Raw genomic sequence first — 24,053 nt, 5'->3', positions numbered from 1 at the left:
TACTTTAAAGTTCATATGGAACAAAAAAAGAGCCCGCATCACCAAGTCAATCCTAAGCCAAAAGAACAAAGCTGGAGGCATCACGCTACCTGACTTCAAACTATACTACAAGGCTACAGTAACCAAAACAGCATGGTACTGGTACCAAAACAGAGACATAGATCAATGGAACAGAACAGAGCCCTCAGAAATAATGCCACATATCTACAACTATCTGATCTTTGACAAACCTGACAAAAACAAGAAATGGGGAAAGGATTCCCTATTTAATAAATGGTGCTGGGAAAACTGGCTAGCCATATGTAGAAAGCTGAAACTGGATCCCTTCCTTACACCTTATACAAAAATTAATTCAAGATGGATTAAAGACTTACATGTTAGACCTAAAACCATAAAAACCCTAGAAGAAAACCTAGGCAAAACCATTCAGGACATAGGCATGGGCAAGGACTTCATGTTTAAAACACCAAAAGCAATGGCAACAAAAGCCAAAATAGACAAATGGGACCTAATTAAACTAAAGAGCTTCTGCACAGCAAAAGAAACTACCATCAGAGTGAACAGACAACCTACAGAATGGGAGAAACTTTTTGCAACCTACTCATCTGACAAAGGGCTAATACCCAGAATCTACAATGAACTCAAACAAATTTACAAGAAAAAAACAAACAACCCCATCAAAAAGTGGGCGAAGGATATGAACAGACACTTCTCAAAAGAAGACATTTATGCAGCCAAAAAACACATGAAAAAATGCTCATCATCACTGGTCATCAGAGAAATGCAAATCAAAACCACAATGAGATACCATCTCACACCAGTTAGAATGGTGATCATTAAAAAGTCAGGAAACAACAGGTGCTGGAGAGGATATGGAGAAATAGGAACACTTTTACACTGTTGGTGGGACTGTAAACTAGTTCAACCCTTGTGGAAGTCAGTGTGGCGATCCCTCCAGGATTTAGAACTAGAAATACCATTTGACCCAGCCATCCCATTACTGGGTATATACCCAAAGGATTATAAATCATGCTGTTATAAAGACACATGCACACGTATGTTTATTGCGGCACTATTCACAATAGCAAAGACTTGGAACCAACCGAAATGTCCAACAGCGGTAGACTGTATTAAGAAAATGTGGCACATATACACCATGGAATACTATGCAGCCATGAAAAATGACGAGTTCATGTCCTTTGTAGGGACATGGATGAAGCTGGAAACCATCATTCTCAGCAAACTATTGCAAGGACAATAAACCAAACACCGCATGTTCTTACTCATAGGTGGGAATTGAACAATGAGAACACATGGACACAAGAAACGGAACATCACACACCGGGGACTGTTGTGGAGTGGGGGGAGGGGGGAGGGACAGCATTAGGAGATATACCTAATGCTAAATGATGAGTTAATGGGTGCAGCATACCAGCATGGCACATGTATACATATGTAACAAACCTGCATGTGGTGCACATGTACCCTAAAACTTAAAGTATAATAATAATAAAATTAAAAAAAAGAAAAAAAAAGAGATTAAGAAATACTTTAAAAGTAAAAAAAAAAAAAAAAAAAAAAGGAAATAAGCCTATGTATGTCTGAGTAAATTTGCCAGCATGCCTCTAGAAGTATGTCTACTATAAGAGTAAACAGGCTGAGAAAATGGGAATCTCCTGAGTAAAGTACATAAATTCCAGTACGAGGACACTATGACAGCAACTTTGCTTAGCCAAGGCTTCTTAATTCCCGCAGGTGGTTGGCCATATTCCCCATGGTTGAGAATGCCAAATAAGAGAGCTAAAGTGAAGCGACACAGTGTTTCCAGCCAAATGCACAGATGGGCGTTCTACATCCAAACATAAATGACTCTGGGATTATTTACTGTTTTTTGCACTCAGTAAACAGAAACCTAATTTTAAGCTAAGCAAAATGTAATTAGCAAAGTAACCCACTGCTTGGACAAAATATCAAATAATATATAATCTCCTACATAAATAAATGGAAATATATCCCATGTTCATGTACTGGAAGAATTAATAATTCTTTTTTGGGGGGGTGTGGGAGTTGGTTCTTTGTTTGTTTGTTTGTTTTTTGTTTTTTGTTTTTTTTTGAGACAGGGTCTTGCTCTGTTGCCCAGGCTGGAGTGCAGTGGTACAATCTCGGCTCACTGCAATCTCTGCATCCCGGTTTCAACCTCCGCCTCCTGGATTCAAGCAATTCTCCTGCCTCAGCCTCCTGAGTAGCTAGGACTATAGACACACACCACCATGACCAGCTAATTTTTGTATTTTTAGTAGAGACAGGGATTCACCATGTTGGTGAGGCAGGTTTCGAACTCCTAATGTCAAGTGATCCACCTGCCTTGGCCTCCCAAAGTGCTGGGATTACAGGCATGAGTCACCCACACCTAGCAATAATTAATATTGTTAACATGTTCAGACTACCTGTGACGGTTAATACTGAGTGTCAAATTGATTGGATTTAAGGATGCAAAGTATTAATCCTTGGTGTGTCTGTGAGGGTGTTGCCAAAGGAGATTAACATTTGAGTCAGTGGGCTGGGGAAGGCAGACCCACCCTTAATCTGGTGGGCACAGTCTAATCAGCTTCCAGCAAATATAAAGCAGGCAGAAAAACATAAAAAGGAAAGACTGCTCTAGCCTTCCAGACTACATCTTTCTCCTGTGCTGGATGCTTCCTGCCCTCAAACATCGGTCTCCAAGTTCTTCAGTTTTGGGACTCGGACTGGCTCTCCTTGCTCCTCAGCTTGCAGACAGCCTATGGTGGGGCCTTGTGATTGTGTAATTTAATACTTAATGAACTCCCCTATATATATATATATACACACATACACACACACACACACACACACACATTCTGTTAGTCCTGTCCCTCTAGAGAACCCTGACTAATACACTACCCAAAGTGATCTACAGATTAAATGCAATCCTTATCAGAATTCCAAGGACATTTCAGCCAGGCATGGTGGCTCACACGTGTAATCCCAACACTTTAAGAGGCCAAGGTGGGAGAATTGCTTGAGCTCAGGAGTTTGAGACCAGCCTGGGCACCACCATCAGCTCTTGTCTCCAATAAAAACTTTTTAAAAATTAGCCGGACACAATGGCATGTGCCCATAGTCCCAGCTCCTCAGGAGGCTGAGGTGGGAGGATAACTTGAGCAAAAGAGGTCAAGGCTGCAGCGAGCTATGAGCATGCCACTGCAATCCAGCCTGGGCAACAGAGCAAGACCCTGTCTCTATAAAAACAAATGAATCAATGACATTTTTCACATAAATAGAAAAAATATCCTAAAATTTATATGGAATGCTAAACTCATTCAAAAACACACTCTCAGAAACACTGAGAATAATGTTAGACTAAATATCTGGGTACCCTATGGCCCACTGATAAAATTAACTACCACAAACACCAAAGCCAAGGCTCTTAACAATATAACTTCTGCAGTAGTCTTTAATGGAATCAGCAGAACCACAGCTTGCAAATTTTCAATGCCCTCACAGTCCTAGTAGTACTCTGAGTTTGGGAGGATTGAGCACCATTTCAAAGCTCTATTTTGACAAAGAGTTTTTATGCAGGCAACACTTACCTTTCCACACCTGGGGTTTCCACTGAGAGAAAGGAGTGTCCACCCACCCCTAGATAGAAGAAGTATTGGGGTAAATTCTTTTGTCCCCCTTTTCATCCCTGCCACTTATACCTTCATAATCAGACTGACCAAACTGTTGGTAGCTACCTCAAGAGCAAGAGGAATCACTCTGTTTGTCTTGGCCTCTCTTACTTGCCTATGCCCCAGCCTGGTGGGGAAAGAGAGGGTTTGAGCAACTTGTCTCCTTGTGGTACTCAGAACCTATAATACTTGTGACAGGCCCTGCCAGACCTGTGCTCAACTTCAGCTTCTCAGTCTAGGAGTAGGTCAGTAACTCATGGTCTAGAAGCCAGGGTATAAGCTTGAGGAGGGAAACAAATGGCACCACTATCTTCTCTAATCCAATATAATAGTAATAGAGCTGATTCCATATTTTGACCCTCATTTGGCTCCTTCAGTCTTCCATTGAGTAAAAATCTGAAGGGAATGAGAGTAAAATGGGCTCCAGCACATTAATAAGCGTCAAACCTCCAAGATTCCAAGGGTATTGAGAGGTCACCCACTTTCTTGATTCCTAGCACTGCTGAATCACACTGATGAGAGCCTTTATGAATACCTCCAGAGGAAGAGGCAATATGGCCACTTTTAGAACACTGCTGATGCTGTGTAAGCTCTTTTCACTGTCTTTCTTTTGTGTGTGTGTGGAAAAGACTAGACGCTTACACATCTCAGGTCTCCTACTCTGTGTTAGGTAGTACAGTCAAAGCCTCATTATAACCAGTTAAGATTATATTGGTAGCCCCCAATAAGCCCTGCCTCCTTACATTCACGCCTTGTGTAGCTCTCTCCCCTTTGCATCTGGGTGGCCTATGATTTGCTTCAACCAACAGAATGCAGTAGAGTTGGTGCTGTGCCCATTGCAGGCGTAAGCCTTAAGATCTGGTGACTTCTGCTACTGCTCTTTTGGGAGCCCTGAGCTTCTATGTGAGAAGTCCGGCCATGCTACAGGAGAGGTCATAAGGAGACTGTGCAACGAAAGCCAGCCTAGAGAGGAAGAGGTCCTGAGATTACATGGAGAAGAACTGAGGAATCTAGTCAACAATGAAAACCAATAGAAGAATGAGGGGTAAAAGACACTCTATTAATCTACTCTTCCCCTTCCCCCTTCCCCAGCAATCCCTAGGCTTCCCAGAGCACCATTTGTGAGAAGGAAGGGGATGACAACAAGTTGAATTCTAGTCACAGTGTTGTCCCTAATGAGCTGTAGGTAAGTCACTTCAGCTCTATGGATCTGGTGGGGGACAGGGTCAACTAAATCTCCATGCTTCTGGCAGCAATAAAATATGACTGTCTAAGTAATCAGATGCATAACAAAGACCAAATCAGATGATGCCCCACAACCTGCAAGCCGTGCATCCATATGGAGTAATCAAAGCAGTCATCACCATGAAATATCACTTCTCTAAATGCTGGACTCTGTGCAGCCTGGGTCATTTCAAAAACAGCAGAAACAGCCTCTAAACTTAATACCCTAATTCCAGGTGAACCATGTTGTATCAGGCTTTTGCTCAGTGGAATTGTTTGGATTTGGGATATGATGTGATGTGCAGTATTAATATTAAAATGTACCATGTTGTCAAACGAGTCAACAGTAGAAATAAATCACATATTGGTGGGTCCATTTATATATAGGGAAAATGCCTAAATGTGTCTTTGAAAACAAATATGCTATTGATGCACACACATACACACACACATATGTGTATATATGTATCTTTTACAAGTAGAATATGTAACTTCCAATCAGCCAGTAACCCATTCTGAAGCATCAAACCTGCCTCCAAATTTGTATTTTCTGAACTTATCAAGTCCTTCCTACATTGTTCAGTAAAATGTGTAGGTTCAACCTGGCTGCCCTTGCCATGATTTATTCATTGGCTCTCATCTGAAAGTTCCCCTGCGTCCCAGGTCTTTGATCCAAATTAGCCAGATTCTACTGCCGCCTTCTGATGCCTTTTTACCCCCTAAGGGTCTATAGCTCCAAGAGTGTGTGCAATTAAGTGTAAGGTTTCCTAAATTCAAACTTCCTCAGCCCACAGAGTTTTCCTCTGGTTCATAGCATAAAACAAACATTCTCTAAAAATTTAAAAGACTCCCTTCCTCCCCCTACTGTGTAAAGTTTCTCCAACTGATGAGGCATGAGCCAAACTACACTGCGGTAGTCAGAAGTGTCAAAATCATTCCAAGTCTGCCATTTGCCCATAAAGCATAACACAGAGATATTCTCAAGAGAAATTATTAAAAATTGCTTTTCATCAAAATTACCACAAATAACAAAGGAAAAACTAACTAAAGCAATGACTTAGAAAAGTGACTCAGTTTGGCAATTACACAGACAAAAGCTACATTCAGCTCACAGTTCACACAAGTGTACTGTTCCCTGCCAACACTGGTTATTTGGAGGGCTACAGTAAATATTTCACAATACACGTCTAATAACTTGAGATATTTTACTTAGAAGAGCACGTGTCTTCCTGACATTTTGGAATTAGAATTATAGATTTCTAAGGATATCAGTACTGTTACAAAAAGCAAGTTTGAGGCCGGGCACGGTGGCTCACGCCTGTAATCCCAGCACTTTGGGAGGCCAAGGCGGGCGAATCACAAGGTCAGGTGATCGAGACCATTCTGGCTAACATGGTGAAATCCCATCCCTACTAAAAATACAAAAAATTAGCCGGGTGTGGTGGCAGGCACCTGTAGTCCCAGCTACTGGGAGGCTGAGGCAGGAGAATGGCGTGAACCCAGGAGGCAGAGCTTGCAGTGAGCCGAGATTGTGCCACTGCACTCCAGCCTGGGTGACAGAGGGAGACTCCATCTCAAAAAAATTTTAAAAAAAGCAAGTCTGAGTAAAAGTATACTTTCCTTCTTTTAGAATAATTAAAGAATTGAAAAATAATGATTGAGATAAATGATGAGAATAAGTGCTATGTATCTTCACTAGACAAAGACCAGAAAATAATAGTTTGATTTACCTGAACCTAAATAAAATCCATACCAAAAATTACTTAAAAAAAAAAAAAAGACAGATCAAGGTTATTTAGGAGAATGGAGAGGATGGAATGAGAAACAAGAAATTAAATTAGTATGATATACCCAAATAAAACATCTAAAATCTTAACATCAGCAAAAGTCATCTTGTGGCTCTATTGTGATTTTCAACAATAAAGTCTCTTGAAATGACTCTTCTAAATTGCCAAAGGCCTAATCTTTGCAGAAAACAAACTGAACTCTCAAGAGATTCAATAGTTATTTGCTTTCTCTGATTTTAATATCCTACAGAAATACATTTTTTATTAAGTCAGTAAATTACAATGGAGAGAGAGATTTCAATTTCAAAAGCAAACTCAAATACTTCATTTACTGGATAGTTACCCCTAAGCACATGATTTCAAAAGCATGACCTCCATCTTCATTCAGCATCAAATTAATTTTAAAACAATAAAAACAGATGAACCAGTTTCACAAGAAGTATGGAAGAGAATGAAAATATGTTGAAATATAGAGACTTTTATTACTGAATGATATTTTACTTAAGAAATAAGAGATCAGTGATATCTTGAATTACTGCTAAGAAATATTTGTGTAATCAATTGTTTAAAAGTGTTTCAATAGATTAATCAATCTATTGAATTGATTGATTCTATATATATACATATATACATATATACACATATATACACATATATACATATATACATATATACACATATATATATATACACATATATATATATTTTTTTAGACAGGGTTTTGCTCTTGTCACCCAGCATGGAGTGCAATGGTGCAATCTCAGCTCACTGCAACCTCTGTCTCCTGGGTTCAAGCAATTCTCCTGCCTCAGCCTCCTGACTAGCTGGAATTACAGGTGTATGCCACCATGCCCAACTTATTTTTGAATTTTTAGTAGAGACGGGATTTCACCATGTTGGCCAGGCTGGTCTCAAACTCCTGACCTCAACTAATCCAACTGCCTCAGCCTCCCAAAATGCTGGGATTACATGTGTGAGCCACCGTGCCTGGCCTGATTCAATAGATTTTATTCTCATTTTTACAGTGTTAATAATTTCTTAATGCACATCTATATATATTATAGACAATTTGAACAAAAAGTCTTAGACCATAATTGAATAACACAAAAAAATTCACTCTCAGAACTCAAAAAAAGTGACTCAAAGTAAGCAATATAAAAATATTAATGAGTACTAGAAAAAGAGGGTTTTTTTGTTAAGTTGGCTTTACATTTGTCTACTGTGTTATTTTAAGGAAGTCAAGTTGTCTCTGTTTGCAGATGACATGATTTTATGTTTAGAAAACACCATCATCTCAGCCCAAAAACTTCTTGAATTTATTAGCAACTTAAGCGAAGTCTCAGGATAGAAAATCAATGTGCAAAAATCACAAGCATTCCTTTACATCAACAATAGGCAAGCAGAAAGCCAAATCATGAATGAATTCCCATTCACAATCACTGCAAACTGAATAGAATACCTAGGAATACAGCTAACAAGGGATGTGAAGGACCTCTTCAAGGAGAACAAACCACTGCTCAGGGAAATAAGAGAGGACACAAACAAATGGAAAAAAATTCCATCCTCATGGATAACGAGAATCAATATCATGAAAATGGCCATACTGCCCAAAGTAATTTATAGATTCAATGCTATTCCCATCAAACTACCATTGACATTATTCACAGAATTAGAAAACACTATTTTAAATTTCACATAGAATCAAAGAAGACCCTATATAGCCAAGACAATCCTAAGCAAAAAGAACAAAACTGTAGGCATCACGCTACCTGACTTCAAACTACACTACGAGGCTATAATAACCAAAACAGCATGGTACTGGTACCAAAACAGACATATAGACCAATGGAGCAGAACAGAGACCTCAGAAATAAAACCACACATCTACAACCATCTGCTCCTCAACAAACCTGAAAAAAACAAGCAATGAGGAAAGGATCTCCTATTCAGTAAATGGTGCTGGGAAAACTGGCTAGCAATATGCAGAAAACTGAAACCAGACCCCTTCCTTACACCTTATACAAAAATTAACTCAAGATGGATTGAAGACTTAAATGTAAAACCCAAAACCATAAAAACCCTAGAAGAAAACCTAGACAATACCATTCAGGACATGGGCATGGAAAAAGACTTCATTACAAAAATGCCAAAAGCAATTGCAACAAAAGCCAAAATTGACAAATGGGATCTAATTAAACTAAAGAGCTTCTGCACAGCAAAAGAAACTATCATCAGAGTGAATAGACAGCCTACAGAATGGGAGAAAATTTTTGCAATCTAGTCATTTGACAAAGGTCTAATATCCAGAATTCACAAGGAAATTAAACATATTTACAAGAGAAAAACAAACAACCCCGGCCAGGCGTGGTGGCTCATGCCTGTAATCCCAGCACTTTGGGAGGCCCAGGCGGGCGGATCATGAGGTCAGGGGATCGAGACCATCCTGGCTAACACGGTGAAACCCCGTCTCTACTAAAAAAATACAAAAAAATTAGCTGGACATGGTGGCGGGCACTTGTAGTCCCAGCTACTCGGGAGGCTGAGGCAGGAGAATGGCGTGAACCTGGGAGGCGGGGCTTGCAGTGAGCGCCGATCGTGCCACTGCACTCCAGCCTGGGTAACAGAGTGAGACTCCATCTCAAAAAAAAAAACCCCCATCAAAAAGTGGACAAAGGATATGAACAGACACTTCTCAAAATAAGACATTTATGCAGCCAACAAACATATGAAAAAAACTCAACATCACTGATCATCAGAGAAATGCAAATCAAAACCACAATGAGATACCATCTCACACCAGTCAGAATGGTGGTTACTAAACAGTCAGGAAAAAATAGATGCTGGCCAGGCTGTAGAGAAATAGGAACGCTTTTACACTGTTGGTGGGAACGTAAACTAGTTCAACCATTGTGGAAGACAGTGTAGTGATTCCTCAAGGATCTAGAACCAGAAATACTATTTGACCCAGCAATCCCATTACTGGGTATATACCCAAAGGAATATAAATCATTCTACTATAAAGACACATGCACATGCATGTTTATTGCAGCACTATTTACAATAGCAAAGACGTGGAACCAACCCAAATGCCCATCAATGATAGACTGGATAAAGAAAATGTGGTACATATACACCATGGAATACTATCCAGCCATAAAAAGGAATGAGATCATGTCCTTTGAGGGACATGGATGAAGCTGGAAGCCATCATCCTCAGCAAACTAACCTGGGGACAGAAAACCAAACATGGCATGTTCTCACTCATAAGTGGGAGTTGAACAATGAGAATGCATGGACGCAGAGAGGGGAACAACACACACCAGGTCCTGTTGGGGGTGAGGGTAGAGGGGAGAGAGCTTAGAGAATGGGTCGACAGGTGCAGCAAACCACCATGGCACATGTATATGTATGTAACAAACCTGCACATTCTGCATATGTATCCTTTTTTTTGTTTAGAAGAAATAAAGAAAAAAAAGAAACATTAAAAAAAAAAAAAAGACTTGGACAGGGTATAGCACCAGAATGAATGGGAAGAATCTCAGAACAGCTCTGTTTAATACAACAAATATTTGAGTATCTACTCTGTCCCAGGCATGGCAGGAGTGTAGGGGACACACTTGTCCATTTTTAAGTTATGCCCAGTTTCCCTATATGGCTTTATCTGCCCCACTCTACATATCACAAAACTCCATGTCCTACCCCCTCCACCCAGGCCCCAGTCACAGAAAACTAGGCCTGGAGTGGACCGCTGGCCAAACAACCAATAGTCAGGGCTGGGCCAATAAGATTCTCTCCCCAGAACAAAACTCAGTCACTAAAGCTGAGAGATCTGTAGAGTTGAGCAGGTATCTTTGACCACATGCATGCTGGTGAGTAAATGGAGAAAACTGGTCTTGAGAGAGAAACAGGGAGCTCAGATACACAGGGGAGCATCTATGAGGCCATTTGAAGGGAGAACTGGACAGACAGAAAGACAGGCAGATGGGCAGAGATGGATAGGTGGAGGCAGAGACAGCAGAGACAGACAGCAAAGAGACATGGACAGTGGCAGAGACAACAAAAACAGAGACAGTGATGAAGACAGATGGAAGACAGTGACAGACGGTGACACAGACTAAAGGTAGACAGTGACAGAGACAGGCAGGAAGACAGACAGATGGAGAAAGGAGAGGAGAGAGCGAGGGAATGAAGGGACATAGGGCATGGGACAGAGGCCAGGCCCACAGAGTACAAAAGCATGAGCCAAGAGCAAGAGACCAATAATAGCAAGAGCGAGAGAGTGAGCCGCAGGAGTGAAAGACCCGGAGAGGAGAGGACATGAGAGACTGAGGGGAGAGAATGAGACCAAAGGCCAGAGGGAGATACAAAAAGAGAAGAAGAAAACCAGGAAACCCAGAGATATGGTGTTACTAGGGACACGTGAGAGGTAGGGATTGGGAAGCTGGAGGGGAGGAGACATTTTAAACGAAGAGAAGACGAGGAAAAGTGGCCACTCAATGAAGTCAGTCTGGAGCACAATCCTGGAGTGTTCCAGCCAGGTGGGAAAGCATAAAGGAGAATTTCATCTGACAGGAGAGTGACTAGAATTTAGGAGCTCTTTTTCATTTAAAAAGTATCAGCTATCATTTCAAAATAGCAAATGCAGTATACATACTTATTTCCTCATTCTTGAATGATGAAGTATTTTATCAAGCTTGTAGGTAACCAACTCACTGAACTGAAAAGCAAGGGCAGGCACGTACTGCCTGCTTCAGACAGAACACAGGTGTTTTTGTGTGTTGAAAGGAGTACCTAAGTGCACATCCCCTCACCAAATTCACCCCCATGACTGAATGGTCTGCACAAAATATTAAGAAACCACTTTTGGCTCATGCCTATAATCCCAGCACTTTGGGAGGCCGAGGCGGGCAGATCACAAGATCAGGAGATTGAGACCATCCTGGCCAACACAGTGAAACCCCGTCTCTACTAAAATATGAAAAATTAGCTGGGCATGGTGGCGGGTGCCTGTAGTCCCAGCTGCTCAGGAGGCTAAGCCAGGGGAATCGCGAGCCGAGATCGCGCCACTGCACTCCAGCCTGGCGACAGAGCAAGACTCGGTCAAAAGAAAGAAAGAAAGAAAGAAAGAGAGAGAGACCATTTTATCCAAAGAACAAGTAATTGGCTCTCTCAGCCAGGGTCTTGGCAGCAAAATATGACATACTCAATGGGTAATTTGAGGAATGTTTAATAAAGGAACTATTTACAAAGGTGTGGGAGAGGTATAGGCAGTAGTGTGTTAGCAAGCTAACTCTGGGAAGAAAAGAGTCCCAATTTATAACACTGGCCAATTTCTAAGGTGTAAATACCTTACACCTTGGTATAAGCAGTTTTCAAGCTTCCAAAGTGAAGTCCCTGAACCAAGAATAAGGAACAGATGCACATAATCAGATCTTAAAAGGTAGAACCAGCCAATTGCAGCCTGCTCCAGCACACCACTTAGGAAAACCCCAAGACATCGTGCAGTACCCCAGGGTTAGTAACAGCTGGAAGCTTTAAGTCTCCAACCCTACCCAAACCCAAAGAGAGCAAGCTAGAGACATAACCTTTAATCAGGGGAAAACAGCTAGGCTAAGATGACCTCGCAGGAGAGAACAACGAGAATAAGGACTACAATCTCTCTCTTGCTTCCCATTTCATGTGGTGTACCCCACAAGCTGAAGGCAGCCAAAAGCCAGAAAGCAAGGGAGCCTACAGGAGTACTCTATACAGGTCAGCCTCCCAGCCTCCAACAAGAGACAGGCTGGTAAGGAAGAGTGTGGTTCTGGGGAGGCAAACAGAAACTATTCAGTACCTTGGCCCACACAGAGGCTTAAAGCACAGCCTTAATGATGATGGCATAGAAGTCTAATATATGCAGTCCCGATAATGCTGAGAGGAAAAGAAAGCAAATAAAATAAAAACTTAAATATCAATTTAATGGAAATAAATATAGTCTTATCACTCAAATTAACTCCATTTTCTTTACATGGCCCTGAAGTTCTAGTCTAAAACATATTTTCCAACTTCACTCTTACTACAAATCAAAGTTAAGCCATAGATAAATATCAGTAAAATTTGCCAATACGGTATCATCTTTCAAATGCTGACTCCAGCACTCTGAGAATGCCAGTGGAGGATGTCTACATCATTGCTTTAAGGGAAGAAAAAGGAGACGGAAGGCCGTTTCTCTTCTTTATAGAAGCACCTGATGTGATTGCAGAACCTTTAAAAGGCTATGGGAAATGATGGTTTTTAGTCACTCTCAATTAATAATTACATTAATAATTATAGGATTGACTCAGTTAATTTCAGAACATCAGTTTCGTGCGACATAGGACTGATTAAAAGAGTTGTCATTTTACTTTACATAATGAACTATCAGTATGAGTAAGCAAATTGACTATTGGCATAACTCTGTAATACCTAATCAGGAGAATTTTAAGTAGTTTTGTCATTAACAGGAGTGTTTCACTGTTAGAGCAGAAACTGTGAGAATCAAGGGAGATGCTGAAGTTGGCCAGACTGTGATCTGTTCAGCAAGACCACACTTGCAGCAGGGAGCAGTGGCTCACGCCTGTAATCCCAGCACTTTGGGAGGCCCGAGGCGGGCGGATCACAAGGTCAGGAGATCAAGACCATCCTGGCTAACACGGTGAAGCCCCATCTCTACTAAAAATACAAAAAATTAGCCAGGCATGGTGGCGGGCTCCTGTAGTCCCAGCTACTCGGGAGGCTGAGGCAGGAGAATGGCATGAACCCGGGAGGCGGAGCTTGCAGTGAGCCGAGATTGCGCCACTGCATTCCAGCCTGGGTGACAGAGCGAGACTCTGTCTCAAAAAAAAAAAAAAATTAGCTGGGTGTGGTGGCACATGCCTGTAGTCCCAGCTACTCGGGTGGCTGAGGTGGGAGGATGGAAGGATTGCTTGAGCCTGGGAGGCAGAAGCTGCAGTGAGCTGACATCGCACCACTCCAATCCAGCCTGGGTGACAAAGTGAGATCCTATATGTCAAAAAAAAAAAAAAAAAAGACTGCACTTGCCTAGAGAACAGCCAGAGCATCAAACAAATTCCAGTATCTAGGATGTGCTAAAAACTCACACCAATGGATGAGCAACCCAAGACAGCATGCCAAAGAAGACAGAGCAATGGGATATCCCAGAGGAATGAGGTTTGTTTAAAGAAACCTCAACTGCATCAGAACAAAATGTCACACATTCTGCAATCTTCTTTTAATTCACTTATGGGATCTGGTCATCCCACACCCAATCTCACAAAAAAATAAATAGCTATAAAATCTAAGAATAATTTTGGTGAGGTGTTTATAAAGGAAAAATATTTAGTAAGTGTTGAATCAGTATAACATCCCTTAAATCTTTGGAGAGGTTTACAAAGCATGTTGGCCTCCGTCATAGATTCCTCTGTTAGACCCAGCATCACAAAAGCTGTACTCATTTTGGTATTCCTACTTGTTAGCACAGTATTGGACACATAGGAAGTCCATCGTGCTTATAAAACTGAACCATAAGCTAGCCTTTGCTTTTTGTTTTAATTTTCCATTGAGTTTTGATTCCTCCCCTAAATCTGTGCCTTTCCTTCAGTCATTTTGTTTTCATTTCAGTGAAACAAATATAAATCATTCACTTCCTAGTTCCTTCTCCCTTCCAGCTCTAATTCTTGCATAATCTCTGTCCCCAGGGTTTACTGCTTCTCAAATTAAGAAAATGAATATCCTAAACACACACACACCAAAAAAAAAAAAAATCCCACCACACTTGCATGTACCCTTTGTACATAATTCAAACTGTACAAGTCTTTCACATCACTTACAATCATGTGTGAGGGAGCTCCTCAGAAAGAATACTTCAACCCACAGTGGATACTGATGCCTCCAAAGGGCAAGAGCAAGTTTTGTTTTCATTTCATTTTGGTTATGTGCTCTTATTAACATAACTCTCAATGACCCTGTTTTATTAGGTACTAGATTGTTTGGGCAACGTCACTATTAAAGACAAAAGAAGAAAATACCAAATGCTGGCAAGGATGTGCTGCAGTGATGGAAATGCTCATACACGGCTGGTGGGAGTGTATATTAATATAAACCCTTTGAAAAACTGTTTGACAGCATCTACCACAGTTAAACATGTGCATCCTAGGTATATACCCAAGAGAAATGTGTGCCCACATGCCCCAAAAGACATACTAAGAATGTTTGTAGCAGCATTAATAGCACAAAACTGGAAACAATCCATCAGTGGCAGATCGGATACAATGTGTGGTACAGTCATACTATAAAGCACGATGCAGCAGTGAAAATGCATCAACAGGCCAGGCACAGTGGCTCATGCCTATAATCTCAACACTTTGGGAGGCCAAGGCGGGCAGGTCACAAGGTCAGGAGTTCAAGACCAGCCTGACCAACATGGTGAAACCCTGTATCTACTAAAAATACAAAAATTAGCCGAGTGTGTTGGCGCACTCCTGTAATCCCAGCTACTCAGGAGGCTGAGGCAGGAGAATTGCTTGAACCCCGGAGGCGGAGGTTGCAGTGAGCCGAGATCACGCCACTGCACTCCAGCAACAAAGTGAGATTCCGTCTCAGAAAAAAAAAAAAGAAAGAAGAAAAGAAAATGAAGCAGTACATGCAACAACATAGAGGAATTGCCACCCGACAAAAGAATACGTGCTATATGATCTCATGCATATAAAGCTCCAAAACAGATAAAAATAAACAGTAGTGTTTATTAACTATAGTGGGTTTTTTTAGGAATGCAAAACAAACTGGTAAAATTATGAAGAAAAGCAAGAAAGTGATCACCATAAAATCAGGAGATGTCACCCTTTGGGAGGAGAGTGAGGGACTTAGGATCAGGAAGGCTTTGGGGGCTTCTAGAAGGCTGACAAGACCGTATTTCTTGACATAGGTGGCGATGACATACAGTATCACTTTATAGAAATATGTTAAGCTGTACAAAATTGTTTTGTGTGCTTTTCTATTTGTGGTACTGAACAACTAAAAAGGTCAAAAGGGGAGAAGAATACAATGCAAAACTTATCAAAGTTTTTTAAAGGTTTACAGCTGGAAAAAACAATGGGCTAGGTCAGTTTTGTTCCACGGAGCAGACTTCAGATAAGTGGTAGCTATAAGAAGACAGATTTTGGTAAGACAAAATGACAGCAACAAAGGGAGGAGGAAGAGGCAGAGAGAAGAGAAGAAGAGAAAAACAAGGAGAGGAGGCAAAAAGAAACACAATTATACTTGCTTACAAACAGAATATTCCTCATGAGAAAGTGAGGGTGCCATCACTGAAGCTAGTCAAACACAGGCTGGAGAACCATCGTGACGGAGGTTCTGGAGAGGATTCAGTGGAACAGTGGAAAACGAATTGTATAGCATGTCCCCCCAGAACTAAGATTCTGTGATTCTATTTCTCTTTCTCAACAGTTACAGGTGTGGCCACTTAGAGAAACAGAAAAAATAAAAAACAAGAAAAGTATGGTCCAAATATCCTAAATGTATAAAGCAGATACTCTAGTAGATTTTAAAATGTTTGTTTACAAGCCATTAATTAATCAAAAATAAAGGGAAGGGAAGAATCGAAGAGCTTCACGGTAATGTTCAAGGAACCACTCCCAAATGAGGTCCAACCATATATGCAGAGCTGGCATCGGAAACAATGAAGCCAAGGATTCAGTTGACCCACAGTGTTCCTCAAATGCATCTATTCTTTTAAGATAGATTATTAAAATAAATGGGTTGCATAAAAGTCATGGAATTTGGAAGCTTTATTTCCTTAACATTAAATCACAAGGCTTCAGCCTCTCAATCCCCCATCTAACATCAGCCAACAGATTTAACTTTTTGACACTTTCAGAGAAAGATAGCTGAGCCTTGGCTGAAGATTGTCTTAGAATATTTTGCAAGAAAAAACAAGCTCTGCTGAGCTGGTAATAATCCAGATTATCATCCATTCCCCCTTGTAGAGGCACAATGGATTTTAACCAGTTTTCTGTTTTATAAATATTACCATGGCTCAAAACATCCATGAGGAGACACAACATTACTCGTGGCTCTCATCCTGTTTGCTAACTAATTATATCAACAACCTGAACCAACTTAACACTATACAAAAACACAGCTGATTTAGCAATCTGTAAATTATACATGTACATAAATCTGTACCAAAATGTGCTGTGTTTCACTCCTGCTAATGTGCATGGATTCTTACTGGCACCTACAATTGTTTGATATAGGTTCACGAACACTAAAACATATGTTCTGCCCAGAATGGGACCATTTAGAGTAATATTTTTGTAGTTTCCTGGCACCAAGTTCTGCCAGCCTTTCTAAGACAGATCTCCTATTTGCTTCAGCGAACATTCTGACAACAAGTGCCTGCAGATTTAAGCAACTATCAAAAAATATTCTGTAACAACAGTTTCCAACTATGAATATAAAGAGAAACAGGCTGGTTTTGCCTATGTGGCAACAAAGCCAGTAGGATTTAAAATGATCACTGACATGACCATAAGCAAAATCAAATAAAATATGGAGTATTAATTATTTCTGCTGCCTACTTATGGCAATTAAAAAAAACAGATAATTATCAAATCTTTCCTTCAAATGGGATTCAAAATGTGCCAAAGAAAGTTAAAAGTCAATTTTAGTACCAGCAAGACCAGTAAACACCTTAGAAATGTTTTTTAAATACAGCGACAGGCCTAAACAGTTGCAGCCAGTCAACACTGTAAAATAGGGGCAAGAACCTTGGACCAAGATTCACTAGAATGTAATTTACTAATCACAAGGAGGGTTTCTTGTTTACCACTGTATCCTCAGTGTTCCATAAATACATTCAATAAATCTTTGTTGAACGAATAAACCAAAAACAACTGCTGGCTAGTCCCTGATCTGTCTCTAATTGCCTTTTCCTAACTCTGCCTCTTAAGAACTGTAGGTAAATCATTTAACCTGAGGATTCTTAGGTGAGTTTAAGGATTTTAGTTCCTTAAACTCTAAAATGGAGACTCTGCACCTCCTCTACTAGCTTATGAGGATCAAAGGTGATATTCTGTGAAAAGTGACTTGGTACTTTATAATGGGGCACACAGATGTTAAGTGCCCATTATCCCCTCCTTTGCCTTCAGCTAAACCACTGACGAAGGTGAACAGACTGCATTTCCTTGAAATATAATTAGCCTTTCCTTTGCCCTATTATTCTGTTGAGATGTGGTAGTGTGGCTGTTAGCCAAGATGGATGTTGTTCTTGTTGTTATAACATTTTATTTAATCTCCACTGGGAAATTATGCTTCTTGAGAGAATATAATGGTAACATGAGGAAAGGGTTTTTGCATGGTGTACCATAAAGAATTTGACATTGGACTCAAATGGTTTGGGGCCTCATCAGTTCTGCCCTTAAATATTTGAGAAAAGCCTCTTGCATCAATTTCCTTATTTATACAATGATGGGGAAGGAGAGGCAGACTAGATAATATTTAAGATATGTCTCTTCCTACAGCTCTATGATATTCCAGGCATCAGATATTCAAATAACCCAAAATGAAGTCAGTACTATTATTCATTATCATATGAGAAGTTTTTAAAAGATGATAAAAATAGTCCCACAGACTAAGTCATAAAAGCTGGAGAAACAATAATGCTGAGAGAAGGATATATGATAGACGTCCTCTAAGGAATACCAGCCTCAGGCATTGTTTGCTCTGCCACTTTGAATAAGCCACTTAATATTCCTAGGACTCAGTTTTCTGATCTGTAAAAGAGGAACATTAATACTGCACAGGACCACTGGGAGAAAATACCTAATAAAATGATCATAAAATATTGCTATTCAAAGGTAAAATGCTATTTTAATACCATAATGTCCAAAAAAAGGGCTCATGGATTTTAGAACGAGACAATCAATATCTTTAAATAGACTTTTTCCACCACAGTAAAATAATATAATGCATGCAGACATTGTGATATTTCTAGGAGTTCACATTTTTTCTTCCATTTGTGTTCAGGAAATACTATAAGGGATCACGTTTTAAACATTAAGTCCCATATTTCAAGATGAGAACCATTTATTCTGAAATAATAATTTTAAAAATTCATCCAACTCTCCCAAGATGCTTCATTTTTGTTGATGCTATTCATTTGACTGGTTAATTGAAATCAACCTGCTGAAGCTGATGTTGAAATGACAATGCCCATCCTAAAAATATTCCCAGTGACTTATTCTATTCACATTCTATGATTACAGAGGGAAAGTGGCTCTAATAAGATCAACTAAAATAGACAGTATTCTGCCTTCACAGCTCCAAGATTCTTAAGGTTCTCTTAAAACCCAAGGCGTCTTGTGACTTTTACATGTAAGTTTCACTTCCTGCTCCCTCCACTCAAAAACATACACAGTATAAATTAGATACCAGGTTTCCCCTCTAACTTACAGGGCACTGCTTCTTTACTGAAAAATAGAATTGTCATTGATATTTATGAGAAAGTTGGTGTCACTGACAATGGGATAACCAAATTTGCAAGATTGTCTCCATATCCCTTAATAGTCCAATAAAAATAGCAATAATAGCACAGTAACTCTTATTTTATTTAAAAATAAATGAACAACTCCAGCTTTTTTATGGCAAAACAGTTCATTGTGGCTGTTCACATAGCAATTATCATCCCCTTGCATCCCCAGGTAATGACTGTGACCTTGACCTAAAAGCAACCTTAGTTTGCATAAGGAAGACCTTGAAAGGAAAGGTGACTGACCAGAAACACTCTTAAGAGGCATACAATAAAGAAATGATCATTTCTAAGAAAGTACTTAAATAATACATGATTATTTGCTATGCTAGTTGATGTGTTTTATTATAAGATAAACTTAAATCACTGTTTAATTAAAGAGTGTTTATTAGTAGCATAAGTCACTTTTCATGCCCTTCCCCTGAATCCCTAACTAAATCCAAACAGAAGCTCATCATTTTACACAGAAGCTCCTTAGGCTCTGAAATCGTGATATTTACACATTATTAAAACCCATTTCCTAAGTTAGCTCCTCATGTCTCCCTGGTAGAAGAATGTCATCTGTTTCTGGAAGGGGTGGGGTGGCGGGTCTAGGAGTCTGCAAAGAGCATCTTATGCTTGGCTGTCTTTCAATATAGCCATTTGACGAACTCGTGCGCTGCGCCTTCCAACTGCCAGGACTCCTAGTCGCTCTGCAAGCTGGGGTCTCTCCGCTGTTAAGTCCGAAAGGCATTTGGAATTCTTCCTTTCCATCCCTGCTCCTAGGACTCTCGCCTCTCAAGGCTTCATGCTACCGTCGATCTTAATGCCACAAGGAAACAGATGAGTGCTGTTGATCAGTTTATTGGGTAATGGATCTATTTATAGGTTTGGCGAGATTGGGAATTTATAGGTGAGCAACACTTAAGGGTGGCATAAAACCGTTGTGGGTTTGGAAGAGGGGAAATATAACAGGTTTGTACCTGTGACCATTTAGTTCGCTCTGCACCTGTGCCCTCCACTTCCCACCTGATGCCAGGAAAACCATCTGCCCCTCACTTCGAAGGTGAGCCTTAACTTCACCTGGAAAGAGGGGGGGTGAGTGAAGGGGTGGAATCAGGCCGCCGACAGCACGTCCCCATACCTCGGACTTTTCAGTTGCAGGGATGGAAGGTGGAGGCAGCCGGATCCTCCCATTCTGAGGCAGCGGGGACCTGGAGTTGCCAGTTTCTACTGCTGGCTCTCCCTGGGGAGAGGCGGCGCCTCTGGGAGCAGCCCGGGAGCCCCAGAGCCTTCGCGGAAGGGTGGGCAGTGCCGATGGGGCGCGCGCTGCCGCTCTGGCTGCGGCCAGCTTTCCATCACTTTTCCCAGTACTTTGCTCAGCAGCTGTCACGCATCCTTGGAGATAAGACCGAGAGGGCGCGAGAAAGGCCCAAAAGGCGTCCCCAGAAGAGCTCTCCTGTTAGGATGGGGACCCATCAGACCCCGCCCCGCCCTGCCCACCTTTCTCTGCCTCGGGGAGGCTGCCCTGGGTGCCCGCGCCGCCGCTCCTTAGCAGAGCTCGCGGGTTCTGCTGCATCTGCTGGCTCCGAGCGGCAAAAGGTTCTGCAATAAAGGCACGGATAAAACGGGTAATAGAAATCCGAATGCACCTCTTACCATTGGACCGCCGGACAATATTCTCCAGAAACGTGTTTTGAGGGGCCACCAGTCCCCTCCTGCCCCCAGCCATGGTCATCCTCCCAGCAGCTCGGGGTCCGGGGGTCGTCCTGGAGCGGCTTCTTACGACAGCAGGAAACTGGCCTCGGGGCCCGTATGCAGTCCCGGCTCGAAGCGCCCCATGCGCCCCGCGGGGATCCGCAGGCAGGGCTGGCGGCTCCCTCTGGCTGCTACCCTCGCGCCCTCTTCGCGCCTCCCTCCCTGCGGCCCGCCTCGCAGTGCACTCGCGCCGGCCTCGGCTCGCTGCAGCCGCCTCCGGGTGGGCGGAGGGAGCAGCGGCGCCTGGGCCGGCGGCGCCCCCTACCGGGCTCGTGCCCCCCCGCCGGCCTGGGGGAGACCAAGCTGGGGGGCTCCCGCAGAGGCCGGGAAGTAGCGGGCGGCCGTGGACCAAGGCTGGGACGGCAGCGCCACCCTCTGGGTTCAGCCGGGAAATGGGTTCAGGATGTGCCATGGGCTGGGTGGAGAGGAGGGCATTGTGAGCAGCTTTCAGGGTGGATTTACCCCCAGCAAGTCTTAGGGGAGCGTGCTGATGTAACTCTCTTCCTTTACTCTGTTTCAGGCCGGGGCCCCCGGGACCTCTGAGGCTCTGGGAACACCTTCTTGCCTTCCTGTAAGGTTAGCCTGACTAGTGAAAGTTGCCCCACCTTGATTCTAGGCCAGTGTTTGAGCAGTAGTTAATGAAGTCGTATTGCAATAGTGCAGATTTAGAGTGACTGGCAGATTCAGCTTCAGAAGAGTTGTCTTGGGTTGTTTTTACCGTAGACACAAATGCAGGCTCCTGATGTTTGGTATGATAGTATCAAACTGCCTGACAAACATCAAAGGGGTGTACTAGTCTCTAAGGGCGAATGCTCAGGGGAGGGGCAGCATTAATTAAGCAACCGTGGCTTTGGCTTGAAGGGTAGTCTGTAGTGCAGAGGATACAGTTAGTTTTTACAGCTGACCCCTGGTATACGGAAGAACCACATACACCCAAGGTTTCTGGACAGGCGCTAAGACAACGGTCGTTTGTTCACTTATTTTGGGGGATTTCGACCCACACATGCTCTGTACCTGCCTTTTTACTATATATCCCCAGTCGGTGCGGTGGGAGACTAAGCCTATGTCCCACAGGAGAAATGAATGGAGAGTTTACTAGTTTCAGACTGAGTCAACAGTCAACACAAAAATGTAAGAGAAAAAAAAGCTAACCCTGGAAATTAATTGTCTGGGTTAGCCATCCTGACATATCCTAATGTATTGCAAAGACATCCTGTCTCAGTTAATTAATTTCAAAAACAGAAGAACTAATTCTTGCCCAGAAATCTCTCAGAGTTGCTGCGAAGATCAAGCAAGAATTATGTACGGGGACAGCACCTTAAATTGTAAAGTGCTGTGCCAAGGTCAGACGTCATTATTGGAGTGACTAAATAAATTGGGCCATTACGAATATCACCCTTTAGCTCGTCTTGTGTAGAGACAAAGTAAACAGATTGCTGTTAGCAGAGAGTTAGATAAGACTGTCATAGGATTTGAAATGCAAGTAATGATACACTTTTTCCTTAAGATAGCCTTCTACCCATCGCCTGTTACCTAGTCTAGAACAGTGATTTCTTAAACCCTAGCTCCGTCTAGTGGTTCTTTGTTCTATTACAAATGAGATAACAGTGGTTGAAGAGAACTTGACTCTCAAATTTATTTGGTGCTGAGCTGAGCCAGTTTGGTGCCTATCCACTTCATTTGAATAAGTTCATTTAAATAAGGTTTTTAAAGTTGTGTTATCGCACAAACATGCCAAGGGAAGATTTTTCATGACAATATTAAAAACCCATCAAGAAACCTCATAATCCTGCTTGTGAAAGGAAGATAAAGAAAATAATGTGGAAGGGAAAACTATCATAGAGAGTTAATAAAATTTCTAAGGTTTTAATGAGCTCTCATGTTCTGTGGCTTAGATAAAAAAGGAAACAGATGATATTAGTTTGAGATCAGAGATGTTAAAGCCTTGGTGGGCTACCTGATAAGAAAAAGAAATAAGATGTCTTCCATTTTAAAGGTACTACTGAAATGGATCTCAACATGGACTGTGCGTGTGTGTGCGTGTGTGTGTATCTGTGTGTGTATTGGCACCTTTTTGAATACTACAATTTTTGATGGCACACTTGAAGAAATTAAAAGACCTAAAACAAAGTAGTGCTACTACAAAGTGGTTCTTTTTTTTAAAAGTTTTAAACCTCCATTTTGTGTGCCATAACACATAATTTTACGTCTTTTTGCTTAAATAAGACTGGATGCTTATAAAAGCACTGTTATACTGTGTTATGGCACTTTAAGTACTTGCTTAGAAATGATCATTTCTTCATTGTGTGCTTTTTAAGAGTCTTTCTGGTCAGTTACATTTCCTTTCAAGGTCTTCTTTATTCAAACTAACTAAGGTGGGTTTCAGGTCAAGATCACAGTCATTACCTGGGGATGCAAGAGGAAGATAATTACTACGTGAACAGCTACAATGAACTGTTTTGCCATTAAAAAAAAAAAAGCTGGAGGTGTTCATGGATTTTTAAATAAAATAAATATTTAAGAGTTAAATTGTTAAAAAGTCAGCCGTCTTTCATCACAATGTGAGTGTCTCATGGTGTCTGTGGAGGTACATCCAGTTTTTCCCCCATTCCCTTGGTTCACCCACAACACATCTGACTGTAGGAATAAAATCATGTTCTGCCCTGTCCACAGCCACATTCTCAATATTCCAGTAAACACTCCCTCTTTCTTGGTGCTAGTTGACGGGATACTGTGCTTCTTACCTTTTACTTGCCACCTTCTGTTCCCTCCTTGACATTCAGTTTCAGCACCTGCTCAACTTAAAGTTCTGTCTGAGACCTACCTCTGTAATATAGGAATCTCAGTTAGAGTAAACTTTAATCTTACAGATTTGTCAAAACTTGGTAACAGATTTGTAAAGGATCACAATATACCAATGTACCATGGCAAACCAGTTGAGAATGCGTATATTTTTGCATAACAGACAAAGCCACTCCTTCATTTAAAGGGACAACTTTAAATAACTGTGACCAGAGTTCCAATTCAACTGCCTCTTCCTTCCATGCAGAAAATGTAGCCCATTTTCTG

At 41.5% G+C, this 24,053-nt stretch overlaps 1 protein-coding gene across 2 annotated transcripts in view; it reads right to left on the bottom strand.

The window, feature by feature from the left end:
• The window catches only part of KCNH1 (potassium voltage-gated channel subfamily H member 1), a 471,857-nt gene extending 450,690 nt beyond the window's left edge, over window positions 1-21,167 (bottom strand). For both annotated transcript variants that reach the window (XM_024239363.3, XM_024239369.3), the window contains exon 1: window positions 20,886-21,167. In XM_024239363.3, the coding sequence (XP_024095131.1) occupies window positions 20,886-20,964 (79 nt within the window). In that variant the 5' untranslated portion in view covers window positions 20,965-21,167. The remainder of the gene's footprint in view (window positions 1-20,885) is intronic.
• Window positions 21,168-24,053: the final 2,886 nt, after the last annotated feature.

Source organism: Pongo abelii, chromosome 1 (genome assembly GCF_028885655.2).
Source record: "Pongo abelii isolate AG06213 chromosome 1, NHGRI_mPonAbe1-v2.0_pri, whole genome shotgun sequence".
Taxonomy (NCBI): Eukaryota; Metazoa; Chordata; class Mammalia; order Primates; family Hominidae; genus Pongo; species Pongo abelii.
Note: the sequence above shows the minus strand (reverse complement) of the source record. Positions and strands in the feature narration are given on the sequence as shown.